This window comes from Rhamphochromis sp. 'chilingali', assembly GCF_963969265.1.
Source record: "Rhamphochromis sp. 'chilingali' genome assembly, chromosome: 12".
Lineage (NCBI taxonomy): Eukaryota > Metazoa > Chordata > Actinopteri > Cichliformes > Cichlidae > Rhamphochromis > Rhamphochromis sp. 'chilingali'.
The window spans coordinates 4,409,206-4,429,601 of NC_137939.1; the positions used below are offsets into that span (position 1 = coordinate 4,409,206).

At 41.3% G+C, this 20,396-nt stretch overlaps 2 protein-coding genes across 3 annotated transcripts; one reads left to right on the forward strand and one right to left on the reverse strand.

The window, feature by feature from the left end:
* The first annotated feature begins 5,782 nt into the window (after window positions 1–5,782).
* Window positions 5,783–8,786, forward strand: LOC308407485 (glutathione S-transferase Mu 3-like). The gene is made up of 8 exons (XM_080899135.1): window positions 5,783–5,854; window positions 6,827–6,902; window positions 6,990–7,054; window positions 7,152–7,233; window positions 7,378–7,475; window positions 7,567–7,659; window positions 8,326–8,436; window positions 8,631–8,786. The coding sequence occupies exons 1-8, from the start codon at window positions 5,819–5,821 to the stop codon at window positions 8,715–8,717; spliced, it is 648 nt and encodes a 215-aa protein (XP_080755261.1). The 5' UTR covers window positions 5,783–5,818; the 3' UTR covers window positions 8,718–8,786.
* Window positions 8,787–9,248: 462 nt separating this feature from the next.
* eps8l3b (EPS8 signaling adaptor L3b) lies at window positions 9,249–20,371 on the reverse strand. Of its 2 annotated transcripts, none has more exons than XM_080898648.1 (19): window positions 19,285–20,371; window positions 18,917–19,029; window positions 18,767–18,831; window positions 18,507–18,665; window positions 16,479–16,628; window positions 16,309–16,394; window positions 16,072–16,196; window positions 15,754–15,875; window positions 15,521–15,653; window positions 15,331–15,416; window positions 15,125–15,199; window positions 14,142–14,287; window positions 12,902–13,073; window positions 12,435–12,478; window positions 12,217–12,310; window positions 11,494–11,610; window positions 10,498–10,586; window positions 10,270–10,402; window positions 9,249–10,189 (listed from the first exon to the last, which is right to left on the reverse strand). In XM_080898648.1, the coding sequence occupies exons 1-19, from the start codon at window positions 19,320–19,322 to the stop codon at window positions 10,148–10,150; spliced, it is 1,989 nt and encodes a 662-aa protein (XP_080754774.1). In that variant the 5' UTR covers window positions 19,323–20,371; the 3' UTR covers window positions 9,249–10,147. The 2 variants fall into 2 exon arrangements, with proteins under 2 accessions (XP_080754774.1, XP_080754773.1); XM_080898647.1 differs by having other exon boundaries at window positions 10,498–10,598.
* Window positions 20,372–20,396: the final 25 nt, after the last annotated feature.

A 20,396-nucleotide genomic window follows, 5' to 3' on the forward strand; every position in this document is an offset into this window, starting at 1 on the left:
CTGTACAGGTCATCGGATGTTCAAGATGGGCTTTACGTCTACCAACAACTGCTCACACTGCCAAACCAATTCACCGGACAATTATATCCACGCTCTTTGGTTCTGTCCACCAGTTCAGAAGTTTTGGCGCGAGATATGTGAAGACTTATCGAAGTGTCTGAAATGTAACATTCCAACTTCCCCCTTAGTGTGTTTGTTGGGCAGCTTAGATAATGTCACTTCAGAAAAGAATATAGCCCATATGGTTTTCACTGCCCTATGCATAGCCAAGAAAACAGTCCTCATGAACTGGAAAAATAAAAATAATCTTAATTCTAACCAATATAGAAATTATCTATTAGATTACATTAGCCTTGATACAGCCTCTGCCACCACATCAGATCAATTGCTCTGGGCTCCTTTGATCAGCTCCATCACCTAGTGGGGGTGGGGGGTCATAGTTTGGTCCCGCCTTCACTGTTGTGATTGGTGTGGGGGTAGGGACAGGCTTAGGGCGTCGGGGGGTTCCCCGGAGGCATTTTCCTTGGGGGGCTCAACCCGGGGTAGCGGTCATGTCCGGTTAGGGGCTCTGTTGGCTCTCAGGTGACTGTTTCCTCGCGGCTGCGTGCAGCGGGGCTAGGGGAGGGTCTGTGCTGACGGACGTGGGTTACTGACCTGGTAGCCTGGCTGCCCCTGGGTGGGTCCGGGATGGGCGTGAGGTTCTGGGGGCGCTCCGTCTCTGGGCTGGGACCCGGACCGGGCCTCGGGGGCTTGGGTCCTGGTTGGTGTGTTGCCGGGGTTGTGGGCGGGTGGGTGCATGGGGGCCCAGCCCTGGAGCAGGGTGCCGCCGGTGCGTCGAGCCACCTGGGGGGCTCTTCAACTGGTGGGGGAGATTGTCACATCTTGCAGGAGCTTTCCTCTCCTCAGGAGCTCCCTCTGCAGGAGGGGGAGATACAGGAGAGGTGGAGGAAGATCTCAGCCTGGGTGTTTATTGTCTTATGTAGTCTGGAAGATGAGTGGATGGTGGGGTGGGTGCAGTTTTCTCTGTGGTGGGGTTGGGTGGACTGTCCCGGGCTCTGGGCCCCCTTTCCCTGGCGGGTCGCGGAGTATGGGGGTGCTTACTGGGGTCAGCGGGGGAGCTGGCCCCAGGGAGGGGTCACTTGCCCCTCCCTTCCTTCCCTCCCCATCTCCAGCTGCCTCCCTCTTCCCGCTCCACCACAACCACCCACACATGCAGGGCCTTGGAGTAGGGGTATGTCACCAGGGTGCAGAGGAGGCTACCCCCCCCTCTGTCCCCTTCTGGCTGCCTCTGCCTCAATTTTATCCCACAACTTAGACATTCACATTACTCACACTCTCATTACACATACATATAGGATCTTGGGGGTGGGCACGATACACGGAGTCCAAAGTACCATCAGGGTGTACACCCCACCCCTGGCATCGTTGCCCACCTCTCAATTTTAAATACACGTAGACATTGAGGGCTAGCAGGAGGGACCATGCGCTTACCTGCTGCTCTCTGGCAGGTAGCTCCAAGCCCTCCTGGGTTTTAAATGCACCTTAGAACACACATGCATCAACACTACAATGAGCGGGTGGAGGGAGGTTTGGAGTCTTCTCTCACCCCCATTCTCTGCGACCTGCTGGAGCAGGGGGGCTAGGACTAGGAGGAGGAGTTGGCCGTCCGACTGCGGTCTGGAGTGTGGAGCCTTCCTGCTGCTGCGGAGTCGGGGCGGTCTGCCTCCCCCCACCGCAGGGAAAAGGGAAACACCACCTGGGTCTGGGTGCAGTTCCCCCCTCCAGGGGCGGGGGCACCTAGACCCGGTTTGTAGAGTACGCTTGGGGAGTGTGATCGTGTGTACAACGTCTCTTTATGTCTGTCTCCACGTTGGTTGAGTGTGGAGTAAGTGCATATGAGAGCATGAGGGTGGGAATGGATGTTTGTGTCTGTGTGTGCCTGTATGTCTGTGTCTATATGTCAGGTTGGGTGTCAGGCGCCACCTCTCTGGGGACATCTCAGGCCCTCCAAGGTTTGGAGGCCTATCTCCCCCTACCACCACTTCCCCTGCCAGTGGCGGACCCCCTCAGACATCGGTGCGTTGGTGGTTCTTTGTGTCCGGGGATGGGCGTCCAGGTACACACCGGCTCACTCCTTGGCGGCCGCTTATCGGGGCCTGGAGCCTGGGGCTCGCTCGGGCCACTTCGGAGGTGGGGTGCCCCCGGCCTCTCGGCCTGGGGCTCGGTCACTCAGGCGCAGCTGGGGGCCGGCGGAGCTCACGGGCGCGTCACTGCAACTCCCCCTGGCTTCTGCTCCGCGGCTGCTGAGTGAGCCCTCATCTGGGACTCTCCTCAGCTCTTTCTGGGACAGTGGCGCGGCTGCCCCTCTGTTGGTCTTCTTTGGTCTCTTGTGTTCTGGGGGCCTCTGGATGTCTGGAGTTTTGATCTCCTCCACACCTGCTTCACGCCCTGGAGGACGGGGCTGTGGCCCCCCCACACCCTCTAGCAGATTATTACATGAAGGAACCTTTTAAAAAACAAAAAACAAGCGCGTCCATGCTCACAGGTGTACACACGGGTGATCACACCCACAAACTACACCCTTTTTGGCTCCTACCTCAAAGCACACTGTGTTCTGTTGATCTTATGTGCTGCACAATAATGTTTAATATTTAGTATTTACTGTCATATTCCCATATATCATTGTGATGTTGTTTATTCTATTACTCTTGTTCTCTTCTGCTTGTTTTCTTTTTTCTTTCTCAGCAGGTGATCCAGGTGATTGATATATGCATTTTTTTTTCTCTGCCCGTTCTGTTGGTTTTTGTCTTTTGCCCTTCTCCCCCGTCCCTCTTCTCAGCTGTTTCTCTTTCCCTCTTTCTTTCTCCCCTTCTTTCCCCCAGTCAAGTCTGTCCCGTATTCAGTAAGTGAAAATAAAATAAACAATAAAAGGTGAATCAAATGGACCATTACGGCAAGGCTGGGATGGTCAGTTTGGTAAAGTAAATCCGTTGGGCATCTTTCTTTGCCTTTAGACAACAATTCTGAGGGCAAAAGAGCCAAACGGGACAGGCCAAAAAAACCCAAAAAAAAACATCTGAAATGAGTACGTCAGAGGGACAGCTCAGGTTGAGCAGTTTGGAAACAAAGTTAGAGAAGCAAGGCTGAGATGGTTTGGACATGTGCAGAGAGGGTATCGTGGGTATTTTGAACAAGGGATGTTGAAGATGGAGCACCCAGGCAGGAGGAGAAGATGAAGACTACATAGAAGATTCATGGTTGCAGTGAAGGAGGACATGAAGACGGTTGGTGTGAAACAAAAGGATACCATTGAAGAAGAGGGCGATTAGAATATTGAAGTGTCTGTTTTTCTGTATTTTCACAGTTTGTGTCATATTTCTTTTTCAAGCTTTCATAATGTTAACAGATAATAAAGTTTGCATGTACACTGGCTCCAACACTGACTGATCAAAGATGGAAGTCATCTGCATCAACTGTACAAAGAGAGAATTTCTTGCAATTTTAGCAATGTTGATTAATAATTTTGTAAAGGTAGGATGGAGAGTGGAAGTTCAAGGCACCAGGAGCGCAGGGCATATATGGATGACTGAGATGTTACATGAAAGCGTTCCATAAGAGTGCCAAGCAAATAAAGGTTGTAGAGACCATATACGAGTAGAAGGCTGCCAGAGAGATAGAGTAGACTGAGATAGCAGGCTTTTATAACTTGAAATAACATGACAGGTTTGGCCACCTATCTGAAAATAAGCAAAGGAAAGCAAGCTACAGCATGAAGCCATTAGGGTCAGCTTACTTTTAGATCAACAAAATACACACTTATGCCTCTGCACTAGCAGTAATATCTCAGTAAAGGCTTAAAAATATATATGTTCAGATTGGGCACAAACACTAACGTGGACTCAAGGACAAACTGATTAGCATGCAGCGGTCAAAGATCGAAATCATCATGACTGCGCAAAACAATTTTTTCCATGTTTATTATGAACATTAACAAAGTCTCCACTGATTGTTTGAGACAGTTTAAGATTACAATCAGATACAGCCTGACTTAGTAAATCTAAGACTAGAAAATGAGATATTCAAATATTATTTTAATGGCTTTTCTGTTTATATTATCTGTCTATAGTGAGTCTCTTCAAGTTCATTAAAAGGTTTTGATAAAGCAAGTTTAACCTGCTCCATTAACATTTTTGTTTACATGTAGCAAATAAATTTACAGCAAACAGACAAATTTAAAATGCTAACACAGCCAGTCCTGAACTTTTTAACGTAATATATTTTTGGTGCTGCAAAAAAGATGGATGAGGTGGAAAGCAGCCAAACTGGTTTAAAATGCGATATAACGGCCATTTAATAATGTCCATGGTCAAAATGGAGATCGTGGTTGAATAGTTGTGGGACCTGGAGGAGGCCCCGAAAATTCTCCATCTTCAGTATTCTTCAAATATTCTTACTCTCAAAGCAAATGCATTTAGAAGTGGTTTCTAAAGTAACAAGCATTGAGGGCATTATTGATTAAGAACACAGGGAGTAACCACTTGTGCTAGTAGCTGATAATCATTGGAGCTCTGTGGAAATATGACAGAGCGAGTAAAAAGATGTGAAACAAAGACTGCTTTGTTTTCATGTCCAGCTCATCTCCACCCCTGATGTGGGTCACATTCTGCAGAAAGCTCAAACCAATTATAAACCTCAATCTCTTCAAAATTAAAGAACTAAGAAACGCATCAAATTTTGAGTAACGTATCTCTGAGTAATAGTACAGTCAGTGACGTATGCTGATCCTCTCCCTCCGTGTTCAGTCCTTGCACAAGTTAAACCAATTTTTTTGTTTGTTTGTTTGTTTGTTTGTTTGTTTGTTTGTTTGTTTTTTAGGGAACTGAAAGTGAGCCAACTCTACAAACTCCTCCTTTCAGTTTGGGTCTTGGTGTCATCAGTATGACTGATTGTTCAAAGCATTGTGTGTCCACCCAGAGACATGTACGTGCTGTTTGTAAAAGGTTCGGTAATCCTGGTTGTGTTTGTTAAAAATACACATTACTGGGACTTCTAAGTGCCTTTTCTTATGTTTGACTTTCATTTTTAATAAGAATGAGTAGAAAAGATGACCTGACCTGTCAGCGTGTACTGGACACAATGAAGACAGGATTTATATTTAAGTTACGTTTCACGTTTAACAAAACGACCCTTTGTTTTATCGAAGGTTTTATCTGGCACGAGAAATTACATCAAGATTGCACGTAGACTAGCTTGTGCAAAGTCTGTCCTCTGATAAAGACAGTAGTGTAAATCTGGTAACTGAACTGTGACTTGGCAAAAATGAACTTCATATCGGTCTTCGTCTTGTTCTTTAGATGTCTGTGAATCCCGATTTGCAGACTCACCGTGACTCAGCTATCTCTTTGATAACAAAGACAGATTCATACATAGTCTGTGTCAATCACTGACGAGTCTCATGCAGGGCAGATTCTTAGTGGAGGATATTCGTTATCATATATTACATTATCATAAAGAATGCAGATGTGTAGATGAGACATTTACATGAAAGGAAGACATTGAGAGCAACACACACACACACACACACACACACACACACACACACACACACACACACACACACACACACACACACGCATGAATGTCTTCACAGTCCAGCATCATGCAGCAGATTTATTGTATCCATGAACCAAAAGATAAGAGAAGCACGGCCCACCTGTTGTCCCCTTTTATAGGCTGCAGACAGCAGCTCACCAACCACACTTTGCACCACCGCAGCTGCCCAGGTCTCCCTCAGCTACATTTGGAAAAGGGATTCAAAATGACAATGATACTGGGTTACTGGGATACTCGCGGGGTAAGTTCTACTTTCATTGTTGAATTAAAGAGCTCCTACTTTGAAACAAATCCAGGAAATGTTGAGTTTGTATTTACAGTGTAATAAAGTCACCCTAAGCGTACAGGGTCAAAGGAGGCTGACTGATTGTTGTAGCACTGCTGTTTAGTTATTATATCAAACAGAGCTAATAAAAAAATCTAGATTATCTTCAGCAGCTGAGGTCAATAAAGGTACTGTCAATAAAACAACTGTTCCTAATTTTGACCTTTTTAACAGGTCCAAAAGATATAATGAGGTTATTTTGTTGCCTTTTATTTTTACGCATTAAAGTAACCAACCCTTTAAGATGGTTGCAAGGCGGTTTTCTTTCATATTATTTCATGTTAGAGTTGACTCTATGAACACTTTGATGTAATCAGATGAAATTTGCAAAAATGGATTGATGTGGATCAAAAGTTTTGCAGGTGACCAACCTCCTAATTTCTCATCACAAAATTCATTTTTAATAATGAAAACTGCATTCTGCCAAGAGCAGCACAAGTTATGTCCTCCAAAACGAAGAGAACCAATGACGTATCTACACATAACACAGTGTAGGTCTTACACGCGTGTTTGGCATGGCAAACGTCTGAAGGAAAATTGATGAAACCTCCGTTAGAAGCTAGAGTAGGTTGACTGTGGTTCAGTATGTGTGATCTCTGGACCAATACAGCCCAGGTGCCTTATTCTACCTTATAAATAAGAAATTTGTCTAAAAATGGATGTGCAGAACAACGCAAATCTGTGAGTTATTGAAGTTACTGCTACTGTGCCACGTGCGTAAATGCGCAAATAATCTTTTTCCTGCGTTCCATGTGAGACTACGATTATTTAAGTCAGTACTGCAGGATTCCAGTTGCTATCCAATTGCACACTTTCAAATACTCTAGCAGTATACTAGCCTAAAAAACACAGATATGTGTGTCTCACCTGATTATTGGACATTTGCAGCTTGGCCAGCACATCCGCCTCCTGCTGGAGTACACCGGAGACAAGTATGAGGAAAAGCAATACGTCTGTGGGGAAGGTAACTAAGCATTTTAACCCAGTGATACAAATCTGTCATAATTCGGGCTGAGCATCGGGTTTACTCACGTCACGTTTTCTTACGCAGCTCCCGACTACGACAAGAGCCAATGGACTGACGTCAAATTCAAACTTGGAATGGACTTTCCCAACGTAAGAGAGTTTAACCTGTAAATATAAAATTATTTGGAAAGTTTGCAAATTTAAACCATCGGCTAACACTAATGCTGCAATTCACATCTCACCATAGCTACCCTACTTGGTCGATGGAAACAGGAAAATACCGCAAAGCAATGCTATCATGAGATACATTGCTCGTAAGCACAACATGTGTAAGTTTTAAAAATTTATAACAAATTAATACTTTGTTCAAAAGAGGCGATTTCTTTGTAGATTTTTACATTATATTAATTGACAAACTAATACTGCCAATGCTTTTAAGTAACTCGGACCTCTAAGGTGTCGTTTGATAACAGGTGGAGAGACTGAGGATGAAAAGATCCGAGTGGACGTCCTGGAGAATCAGGCCATGGACCTCAGGCTTGTCTTTATTAAGCTGACCTACTTAAACATTGTGCGTGTTAAATTTTAAAGAAGAAAGAAAAAATATTCATTTTAATAACTGCTAATTTCTACTAAAGCCAATTTCATTTCTCTGACATCAGGATCAGAAGCCAGACTACCTGAAGAATCTGCAGTGTACACTGAAGCAGTTCTCGGATTTCCTCGGAGGAAGAAAGTGGTTTGTTGGTGACAAGGTATGCTACTCCATAAACAAGAAAGGAGAGTCTTTGTATTTGCTTTGTATTCAGTGCCCACACTAGGGGGCGGAATTTGAAAAGAAAAGAAAAGAAAAGAAAAGAAAAGAAAAGAAAAGAAAAGAAAAGAAAAGGAATTTCTGTGTAGGCTGTTTTTTCCACTCTGAAGTGCTCATCATTGTGGATGCAAGTCTAAACTGTCACCTGTTTCTGTGGGACAGGAGTCAGGGGGGATGTTTGCATTGCAAAAATCAAACTGCTGACTCTGCAATTAGCCATTAACACATTTTATTGCCTGAGCCAAGACTACTATGGAAGCTTGTTAAAACCACTGGGGGAAAATGCCATCTATCAAAAGTCAGGTTATTATTTCAATAGTCCAAAAGTTTGAGTTAATAACCCAAAGTTTGTATTTGTAAATGGCAAAAATGTTTTTTTAAGTGGCAGAAACAAACTTCCATAAATACCGGTTCTTGATTACACCTGGGCTGTTTAGAGATGATTAGAGCGATGAAAGCGAACCAGACAGTAAGTTTGTGAATGGAAAACAAAATGTTGAACTTTGATAGGCTATAAAATTTCGCAGAGAGGACCGGCTTTCTTTAAGTTTAATGCTGCTCATGAATTATTGTTTGATTATACTATAAATTCTGCTGCCTTCAACAGATCACTTTTGTGGACTTCGTTATGTACGAGCTGTTGGATGAACACAGGGCCCTCGAGCCTAAATGCCTGGAGAACTTCAAGAACCTCAATGATCTAATGAAACGTTTTGAGGTGAGAAGACTTCAGTGTTCATCAGATACCATCAGTGCAACTTACACTTTGTATTTTCTCAAATATATACTACAAAGTTATTCAGTCACTTTGGCTTCTTTCCCGGAGCCCCCATGTCAATGACATTACTGAAACTCACCGCTAGGTAGCTTTTGCTTTGTTTTTTAACCAGATGTCTTCCTATATCATTGTAGGCTCTGGAGAGGATTGCTGCCTACATGAAGTCACCAAGATTCATGAAGTGTCCGATAAACAACAGGATGGCCCAGTGGGGAAAGTAACAAGGCCGAGAAAGTCCTGAAAAATGTTAATTAATGCAACTGCTGAAATAACATCAATGTTAACTTTGCTTGTACCCTGCTTTAATCACATTACACTGCCAAAAATATGTTCAAGCCATTAAACTCAGTTATGGTTTTAGGTTTGTGGGGGAAAAAATAATAATTTGCACTGATCACGAGGACATTTTTTTTTAAACAGATTAAAGAAACTGTTGTTCTGACTTTTCTGTTTTGGCGATTCAGTTTTTTCACAACAAAACACACGATTGTTTCTCATGTTTTTGTTGATCACACACGACACAGTCAATGAGGCAAATGCTGGATGAAGCCATTGTTTACATACGTACTCGTTTTATTTCATCAGGAAAAACTATACAAAGTCGAAATTACTGGAAGCACAAAAAAGCAAGATTACGGTATAAACTAGTATTTGAGTAACTGACAATTAATTGCTGTCATTGATACGTTTTTTATATATATATATATATATATATATATATATATATATATATATATATATATATATATATATATATATATATAGACGCTTCCTTTGAAAGTGGCAAACTCGTATACCTCAGGCAGCAGCTGTGCTTACTGGTCAGGAAATAACTGAATAAATTGGTCCATCATTTTGTAAGTAGCTGTGATCTGACTTTATGCTGCACAGTACGAGTCTGTGAACAGCAGGGTGCAGTGAAAGCAAATAGTATCCTCACTGAAGAGCTGTGCAGCTCATTTAACAGTTTGATGTGGATGAAAGTTACTTCTTGGCTTTTTTTGGTTTGTTTTTTGGGTGAATAGTAGCAGAAAATTGTTGACTGACTGTTTTACCAGTTAAATTCTTTTCATGCCAAGCTGCAGCAGTAGAAAATGCTTAATTAAAATAATAGTAATTTAATACAGCGTTCTATTAAGGAAGATAACCACCAAAAACAATGTTTTTAATCCTGCAAATATATTAATGTTGCATTGTTTTAATCAGCAGGCTCATCATGGGCTAAATTCTCCATAGCATTGTCCAGTTTCCTGAAAAGACAACTCCAAACCGTTCTTCATTTGTGTCCACAAGCATTTTTTCCAGTCCACTTTGGACTTGTTGCTAGGCAAACAGTAACCACACAGATGCAGAATGATGTCACCGGTTTAGATAACAGTTATCAGATAACCCCCCCTGTCTCTGACATCCACCTTTGCGTCTGAGTACTGTTCCCACCACTCCATCAATGGACTTTTACCTTTGATGGCGAGCACTGCGCATGTTCATTGAAAATTAAAATCTTCGAGTTTGCCACTTCAAACAGCAAATCAACATTTGTTACAGTTTAATTTATGGAAAAGCAGCGAAATCAATTCAGACAGTTTAAATTCAACACCCTTAATTGCACACATGAGAAACATCTGAAGGGCCGGCGCAGTGACGCAGGTCGTTAGTAGCGGCCGTTGTACATGCCTGACGGTTCACTGGCCAGCTGCAGGAAACAGGATAAATTATTACTTACATGCTAACATTTAACTGTGAGTGTGTGCGTATTATAACAAATTTACTTACTGCAATGGCTGACTTAACAGCCTGCAGCTGGAAGAAGACTTTGCCCCCCTCCTCTGGACACACAGTCCTTATTTCTTGTTTATTCATTCCCAGAAGCTGTTGTCCACTCAGCACCCCGAGGCTCCTGACAGTGCTGTACAAGAGAAGAAATAAAATGACATTAAATGCAAGTGTTATATAGATTGCAAACATGAACTTGTCTGTTACTCCGTGGAGAATGCCACTCACATTTTGGAGAAGCCTTTGTACTCAAGCCAGGCTTGCACCTCTGCAGGTGAGGAGGACCTGTCCAAAGTGACAGGGCCGCGAGGATCTCGCTGGAAGGAAGACTGAAATATCAAATGTGAAGGCTGTTTATGAGCAAACATATTTATTTATGTACACGCTTATGAATATGCCCAATCTGAACGCAAGGCACAAAGTATTTTTGACATGAGGCTTTCTGGTTTCTGATTGGCGGGTAGTGTTTAAACAATGATGGAAAACCACATTGCTCGATTTCTAGGGAAGCTCAGATCATTTAATGTTTGCAGCAACATGTTGGAGATCCTTTCGAGTGCCATCTGTTTTGCCGTTATCTGGTGGGTGGGGCAGCATCAGTGCCAGAGATGCCAGCAGGATCAACAAACTAATCCAGAAGGCCAGAAGCATCATTGGTCAGAATGTGGAGGCGTTTGAGTCCGTTAGCGTCAGAGGTCACTGAACAAACTGCTCTCCATCATGGACAACTCATCACACCCACTCCACTCCACACTCAAGAGGCAGCAGAGCTCCTTCTCCCTCAGACCTTTTTAACTGACTTAATTTGACTTTTTTTGTTGTTTATCACTGTAGTAAATTTATTAATTCCTGCACTATCTCATAGTGTAAGGCCCTTACCAGCCGCCTGTCGCACTTTCATTTTTAACTGTGTTGTTTATTGTAGACTGTAACATTTCTACTCTTTATTATGCTGCTGTAACAAATCAGTTTCCCTTGTGGAATCAATAAAGTATCTGTCTGTCTATTTGAGCAGCTGTTTGACTGCAAGCAAGTAAACAGTGTGGAGATTCAAAGAGTAAAAGCATTTGCCAAAATCTTGAAACCACATGACATTAAACTTCTTCCACATTTAACATTCATCCCAATTCGTAAGAAAAGAAAAGCAGAACAGTTATGATAAGTCGTCCTGCTGGAAACAGATAATTGTTGATGGGTTCCCAGGTTGCTTGCGGCTCAGCTCACCGGTAGGTCGTCCACGGGTTCGGGGTTCCCTAACGACTCCAAAACATTCAGAGGAATATGTCCTTCCTGGTTACGCGCGTTACGAACAAGCCACCACTGCTTTGCTTTCTGGATCACCTGTGAAAGATCCAAATCCAAATATCTCAAATACTTTGGATTTTGGCAATGAAACTCCAAGTTTAAAGAAATATTAATCTTATCTGTCAGTCATTCTGTGCTGCAGCTGCAGTGTTTGCTAGAGTTATTTCAGATTCTAGTTTTGCATTTTAATTTCCTCTATAAGGTTCACAATAGTTACAATACTGGTTGGAAAATATGTGACAGTGGCTGAAAGGCTGGAAGGAATTGAAAAGATCTGCAGTTCCCCTTTTTCTTCTTTTGGAGCTGGAAAAAGTTATCTACAACACATTTTAAATTTAAGTTTTATTTAAGTTTGCAATGCCCCAAATTACTGTTGCATTACATTGATAATGATACCTGATAATCCAGATCCCCTCAGAGTGATGGTATATCCCTAAAACAAAATCCTCATCCAGTTCCCGGTAAATGAAGGTTTGCTTTTTACTCTGTTTTCTTAAATTTCAATGATGTAAAACAGTCTACATCAGATAAACACTACAGATCCTGCTTTTATTTAAAGCTAGAGACAATTCTTATACTGTGTTGGAAAAGGTAAGAATAAATCTTGTATTTGCAGTTGTTGAATAATATTTGTGATCTCACCTCAACCACCTCACCCTTCATAACACTCAGCTCTTGGTTGTTTCTGGCCATGAAGTTGTAAATGACACGCATGCTCTGGGGTGGTTCATTGGAGCTGAAAGAGCAGCAGACGAAATACACTTCGTATTGGCAGTGCATAAAATTGGAGGAAAAAGTGTTGGGTATACTGAAGAAATGTGATCATTAAGCCATATTTACTGCTGTGTAACAACACTTACGGTGCTGGTGGAGGTGATGGACCCCATGGATTGTTGCCCATAAACTGTAAAAGTCATAAAATACACCAGGATTAACTGAAAAACCTCTTGATGATGGCCTCATTGGCGATATTGTTTTTCTGTTGCCATGAAAATTTAGATTTAAAGGTGCTGAGTGCCAGATGGCAGCAGTGACTACAATTCATACAACCACTTAGTGGAGATTGTGCAGTTGGTTTAGGAGACAAACTCAGGTAAGCAAAACAACAGTTCAAAGCAATCTGCTAATCTACCAGGCTATAAACACATTACCAAACCAATTCCTAAAGCAGATGGAGCTACAGCATAACAATTAAGCATCAGCACGGAAACAAAAAGTTTTAAAGGGCATGACTGCTGCAATACTTTGAGTTCACACCCAGGTATGCTACACTGTTTGATGAGCTTCTTTGTTAAGGATGAACCAGGGGGTCATAATAAGTTCGTACCTCGTCTGGCTGCCGCAGCGTCGGTCGGCCTGGGAAGCGTTGGCTGTTGCTTCTGCTCATTGGACCGTTCTGAAAAGGCGACGGGGATGGTAGAGGAGGGGGCGGAGGGGGCTGCCAGCCATCATAGAACTCTGGGATGTAATCTGGGACGTTATCGTCCGGCCATCGAGACCTGCAAGTGAAACAGAGGGCAGGAATTATAAAATGCACAACTTCATCCATGAAAATAACACTTATACAACCTGGTAAAAAAAAAAAAAAAAAAAGTTGCACAAGCTACTTTTTGATACAGGGCTTATTTATTTTATTTTTATTAACCATCTGTTTAAAATTTTAAATAAATCTGCTAGACAACTCTGTCATTTGTCAGCCAGTTTCAACTGAACCGGGCCTCTCAAACATGTTTGTGCTGTTGGTGCCTTTTAAATAATTTTCATTACAATTAGCTGACAAATGAATTTGATAACTTAAAAAAAAAAAGTGCAATACTTTCTTGGCCAAGTATGGTCGCTTTTAGCTCCATCAACAACTGTAAAGCTCAAATCCATGTTTTAAAATACAGCTTCATGAATGCAAGGTTCTTTTTTTATACTGTGTTCTCCTTGTTTACCATAATATAAAATTATTTATATTATTTATTACTCATTTATTCATAGTGCATAAATCAGCAGTAAATAAATAAATAATAGAGAACCTTTGGGTTGTGTGTGAGGCATTTGGCTAAGTGTAGTCAGACTAATAGTAATCTTTAAATATTTGTGAACCATTTCTCATTTGTAATAAAAGTCAAGCCTGTGGTTAAAAAACTGGTAAACAAGTTGCACAACAATCCCTCAAGTCTTTCGCTGTAAATGTTAAAGAGGTTGTTGAACTTTGAACATGATTCTCAGCTGCAGGTGTCCTTCCAGATGAGCATAAACACAGAGTCTGAATTTATTTTCACAACTTAGCAACCGTAAAGCTCTTCTGACTAAAAATGAATCCATGAGTCATTCAGAAAACAAGGAATGGTTCTTTCTTAGTATTTCTATGTTTTACATTGATTATTCCAAATTAAACACTTTTTGCACACAGGAATCAATTTGAATACAGCACATGCAAACAGACACGGCCCACAACAAGTTAGGGCGTGCCAAGGAAGGTATAAATGTAGTTAAAGTTAAAGGGCTATATATGAGAACGTTCAAAGCTTGATAAAAAGACTAGTAAAAGTGTTAGAGGACTGTTAAAGCTGCCTCACCTGGAGATGTTCCAACACTCTCCCAGAAACATCCACAGCTGGTTCTCCTCCGGGGTGACATTTTGCTTTAGCAGGCCTATAGCGGGGTCTGTCAGCAAGGGGGAGATCACATTGGGAGGCAGGTCAAACGGATACTGATGAACTGTCTGTTGGAAAAAAGAAAGAATCTAGTTATAACCAAACAAGCACTATGTCTTATCAGTGTTGGGCAAGTTACTTTGAAAAAGTAATTAATTATAGTTACTAGTTACTTCTTCAAAAAAGTAACTGAGTTAGTAACTGAGTTACAAGCTTCTAAAAGTAATTAATTACTTGAAAAGTAACTATTGCGTTACTTTAAAAAAAAAAGTTTAACCCTCTGGGGTCCAGGGTATAATTGGCCATTTTTTACTACTTTTGATTTTCCCTCCACATTTCACCTTTAAAAACTATTTACTTTGACTTGTTTGATATCATTCTTTTCAGCGCAAACTCACGTGTCTGAATTTACAGTCATGTTTTTATTTTGACAGACTGTATTAACACAATTGATCTAAACTCAGTCAGAAAACATAAAATCTGAGTAGAAAAAGTGATTTTTTTACTGTAACAACCACAAACATGTCTATTGAATCATATTTCAAACTTTCATAACTTTAAATGCAATTGTCAATTTTAAAATCCTATGCACAGGTTTTGCAAACAACAAAGTTATTTGCAGCCATTTACCTTTTTTTAAAATAACCATTTCAAACTATTTACAGAACCATCAGCTGTTCTGCATTCAATAAGATGCCACACAAATTCTTTGTGCCACTCCAAAAAAGTAATTTCTGTCCACTATAAAGGAGAACATCACAACCTGATACCTGCAGGTCTGACAGCAGCAGGTGTATCACTCCTGTTTCTACCTGGAGACAGAAGTCGCCTCATTGTTCTGACACACGCCGTTATTCCCATCACTGTGCATAATATAGCAGCAGTCGTAGCAGTAGTGAGCTTACCATGTTTAAAATTGAGAAGAGCACGTGGACAAACTCAGGAGCAGAAGGATTGACCAGTATGCCGTCCAGTTGGGCCTGTAATATGATAACGACTCTTTCAGTCACACACCAGTGCTTTTAGTCACAACTGTAAGCATTTAGACAAGTTTGTTGTAAAACTCCTCACGTTAGTTTGTAATGTGCAGAGACTGAACTGAAGGACTTACCAGCAGATTGAATCCATATTTGACTTTCTGAAGAAAGAAGGCATATTCATCCAAAGAAGGCAGATTGAGGGGTGGTCCCGAGGGCTCTGATAAGCAGTCACATTAAGCACTTATTAAACTGCCTGTATCTGTAGGTTATCCTTCATAGGTTACTTGTTTGTGAAAAACATAGACTGATGAAGGCTATTACCATTTTTCTTGCTTTTCTTCTTCTTTGTCTTCTTCTTCTTGCCCATGTCCCCCTGCTGTCCAGGTGTGTTTACTGCAGCTGTAACTTTGCCCACGAAGATCTCCAGATCATTTAGAACATGGTTCAAAATGTCCTAAAAGAAAGCATCATATGAAACTCTCAAGATAAGACAGATAATTCCACAGGAAGATTCAATAATTCATAGAAAATACAGAAGTTTTCACAGCACTAACCGTGTTCCTCTGTGACTCTGTCTTATCACGGTCCATCTCTGGGTTGCTCTGCATGTCATACGGGTCTAAACGGTTCATTGGTTCTACTTGTGGACTATAGGGACGTGAGGAAGGCATATGATCTGCATTGCAACAAAGAGAGAAAAAAAATTTCAACAGAAGCTGGTGTGACTTAAACTCGGAATACTAAAAATACTGAGTTTATTTCTTATTTGCAGAGAAGAAATGTAAAAAGTGAATTTCAGTCGCAGTGAATTCATTAAATAAATTGAATTTCTCTTGGATAATAATGATAATTTCTTTATGTTTCTACTGTACCCGGCTCTCGCCACGATGGGGCCATGAAGTCTGGGGTTGGAGCTCTCCACTCTTCCTGCATAAAGGGGGGCGCAGTCTGACGGAAACTTCCCAGCCTATGTTGTGTCATGGGTTCAAATTCATTCCTGGAAAGAAATGATTAATGAATGTACTGTACTTTCCACATTTGTCCTTCCTGCTTCCCTGTAATTAAATCTTACCCATGTTTTAGGTTTTTCGTTTTTTTTAACACCCTACCTGACATCCGGAGGCTCTCTGTGTTGGTCCAGATTACCACCTCCTCTTTGGACTGCCTTATCTAGGTCGCTCTTGATCAGATCGGCCTGATAGAGCAAACGGGAAGAAAAATCGACATTACAATTATCATCAGATCTCTGGCGACTTTGAGGAGGTCAAAGTTAACTCACCCCAGTCTCCTCACACTGGAACATGAAGCACCGGCGGTTGCGTTTGCTGCGTTCCTGCACAGTTATCGCCAGCAGAGAGTTGAAGTCGCAGCTGTCCAGCACAGCTTTGATTTGCACGATACAGCTCAAAGGTACCAAGTCCAGTTCTGTCTGTCAAAATCAGATTGATCGAACGTTAATAGCCAACACTGAAAGTCTTTAAAAAGAGGGAAAAGGAGAATTTTAAAAATGGTCTGGCATTTTATTTTGCTCATACATATTTTACATGTTTTTCAGATGTTTCCATTTCATAATTAGAGAATTTTTCTCACACACAGCTTAGCGCTTTAAACAGTTATGGTTGTGTAACGGTTTTGCTTCACCTGGTTGCACTTTTATATACTCTTTGGTGTGGGAAATGTTACTGCTACAGCACAGAATTATATTTAGTTTTGTTGAAGAAAGTGACCTTAATCTCAAACCCATCAGGACCCTTTGGGATGAAGTGGAACAATAACATTAAATAGTGGCCTCAAATCCCAAACTTACATAATTTTACTAACAAACTGAGACAATGAAGTAACATTACTATACCATTTCACTTCCTGCACAGACAAGTTTGCATTATTGCTGCTGTATATCAATCACCACAGCAGATTTTAAATCAATAAAGTCGTGATTGAAGTGCAGACTTTCCGCTTTAATTCGAGAGGTTTAATAAAAGTGCTGCATAAAATATTTAGGAATTACAGACACACAGTGCCCCATGTGGAGAGGCCCAAAGTTAATTGGACAGCTAACAGGTGAGGCCTGCTCCCATGTTAGTTAATGACAAATGAAGCAGACTTAATATCTCAAGTTAATTCAAAGGGATGAATTTGTGTTTTATAGCTTTTCACTGTCATTTTAATTATGAGTCAATGTAAATGTGGGAAGCCATCATTAAGATCACAAAACAAAGTAAACCAATAATCAGAGACAGCAACAACTTTAGTAGTGGCCACAACAATCTGGTTTAGCATCGGTTAATTGATGTCTTAATTATTTTAGCATCCGTTCGCTTCCGCTTATCCTTTTCAGGGTCGCGGGGGGCGCTGGAGCCTATCCCAGCTGTCATAGGGCGAGAGGCGGGGTACACCCTGGACAGGTCGCCAGTCTGTCGCAGGGCCAACACACAGGGACAGACAACCATTCGCACTCACTTTCACTCGCACATTCACACCTAGTGGCAATTTGGATTATCCAATTAACCTATCCCCACAAGTTAGGCATACAAAACCACTGGTTATATTTAAGAACGGGAAGGTCAGATTAAACGTTGCCAGAAAACATCTTAGAGAGCTTGCACAGCTCTGAAAAATCTTTGGAATGATGGAACAGAGAAAAACAGAGAAATAGCTCGTGATCGAAACATAACACATCTGTTAAACACAATGGAGGCAATGCTATGGCGTGAACATGTATGGATGCCAGTGGATCCCTCACCAATAGACTAGTGTTTATTGATGATGTGACTGCTGATGGAAGTATCAGGATGGACTGTGAAGTGCTTTCTGCTCAGATTCAGCCAAATGCTGCAAAACTGTTAATTGGACAGCACTTCACAGTGCAAATGGACCCAAAGCAAACCAAGAGAGGAAAATAAATAATATTCTTTACTTCAACCGACCAGCTTTTCAGTCACTAAAGACAAAACTGAAGGCAGAGACCCACAAACAAGCAGCAGCTGAAGGTGAAACACAGCGTTTGATGATGTCCATGAGTTCTACACGTTAGGGAATCACCTGTCCATATATATATATATATATATATATATATACATATATATATATATATATATATATATATATATATATATATATATATGTCAATAATATCAGTGCAATTTTTTTAAACCCCCTGAATTAAAACTGAAAATCCTCACTTCAGTCACATTTTGAGGGTTTCAAATCCACTGTGGTGGTGTGCTGACTCAAAACTCTGTCCAACAATCATACTATAATGTCCGTTCCAGACATTTCATTGTTCTTCTAGAAGTGATGAACCTACTTTGGTCTCAATGTCATTGAGCAGAAGATATGGTCCCTGAACCTCCATGATCATCTCCTGATGCCACAGACGACCTTTGGCATCCAGGTTCTTGAGCTTAGCCACGCAGTCGTCCACGGTCTTCACCTCCTGGCCATCAATCTCACAGGTGAAAAGATGCTGTGGGTTCAATTAGGAGGGTCAGTGATGATGAGAGCTAAATGTTGTGCTGTTAGTAATGTGTATGTGTCCATGATGATGTAGAGTTTATACTCATTTACCTCCACTCTGACATTGATGCTGTCAGGATTTTTGCTCAGTGTCTCCGAGTACTCCTTTCTCTGTACTGATGTAAAGAACATTCGATTTTGTGCAATATCATCATAAAATATGTATACCTAGATATGAGGTGTTGTAATGCCTGGACATACTGTAAATAGATCTTCCACTGGGTCTGGTTGAGTCACTTCTCCTCAGCGGACTCTCCCTAATTTCATCTTGTTGGAAAGCCCGCCTCGGAGGGAGGTCCTCCGATGTGAAGCCCCTGAAGAAGAAGAAATGATTCCTTAACATTCAGTTTCCTTCCACCTCCATAAAATCATCTCAGTCAAAGCTCAGCGATATGAAGATAAGCTATCCGCAGTCCACAGCTCAAGTAAGCTTCAGGGTTACTATGGCACTGTGCTGTTTTATTATGTAAGGGTGTGAACGGGTATGTATCAGAAACACCGCAAATCAGCGTCTTATAGCATATTAAACATAACTAGTGAACTTGAAAAGGAAAATTAAATCAACCAACTTTGGGAAATAGGAGAAGGGGGCACTGTTCCCAAACATCTTCAGTCTACCCCGGCTTTAAACTTTAGACTGGGAGGAATCACACAGAAACCACTTGAACCTGTAAGAAACACAAAATGATTTGTTTACGTTGGAAAGTTTTCAGATTCTCACAGCTTGGAGCAAAAGATTTCTTCTTAGCACTTAGAGTTCAAATTGATTTGATAAGCAAAGAAACACTTCCTCAGTTCAGTGTGCTTTTATTGCTTCAGCATAGAAAACTACAACAAGGCTTTTCCATACAAGTGACACCACCGAGGCCTGTTTTCTTGTTATTTATAACCATGTTATCATGGGTAGTGCTTTTTTTTCCATTAAAAATTAAACACAGATTAAATATAAATATACGCAGAGTTACTAATCAAGCAAGTAGAGGTTAATATAAAGTAAATCAATTACAAGAACTGCTTTAAGTCCAAGGACTAAATTAGCAAACAGTCTCAATAATAATTTATCTTGAAGACTCATGAATACACAAACCAGCCTCGGTGTTTGTGTTAGATATTGGTATAAGTGACAGGTTGTTATTGCGGCTACATACACATTTTCTAAACACATCGAGTGGTTAAGACTAGTTTATTTGGTTATGTATATTTAAGCTATGACTGAAGGTGATGAGCTTTCATGGCAACAAGTACACACTTTCTGTAAAAGCAACATCACATTTCAGAGCAGGACACAGTGCTGTTCTCAGCAGCTTTTTCCTTTTTAAACCACTTCCTATATAACCTGTCACTTGACCTTCACATAACTGCTGCATGCCGTTTTACCTTGTAGCCTCAGCTCTGCTCCGGTGTCATCGTTCCCTTCTTTCAAACGAATTTGGCACCAACAGGTCTCATAGCGGGTGTGTTCCTCACAAACAGCTTCGAGAAAAATTTCCTTAACTTCCTCGTGAAAGCAGCAGGATCAAAGTGCAACTACGTGATGGGAGTGACAGATCGCAAGGGCCGGCCCAATTTGTCACTTGAGGATAAGTATTTGAAGCATGGAAAAAAGGTAGTGGCACATTATGAGGCCAAAGGTTTTGAAATTATTCATAGCAGCATTTCCTCCTCTTCCTACAGGGGGATC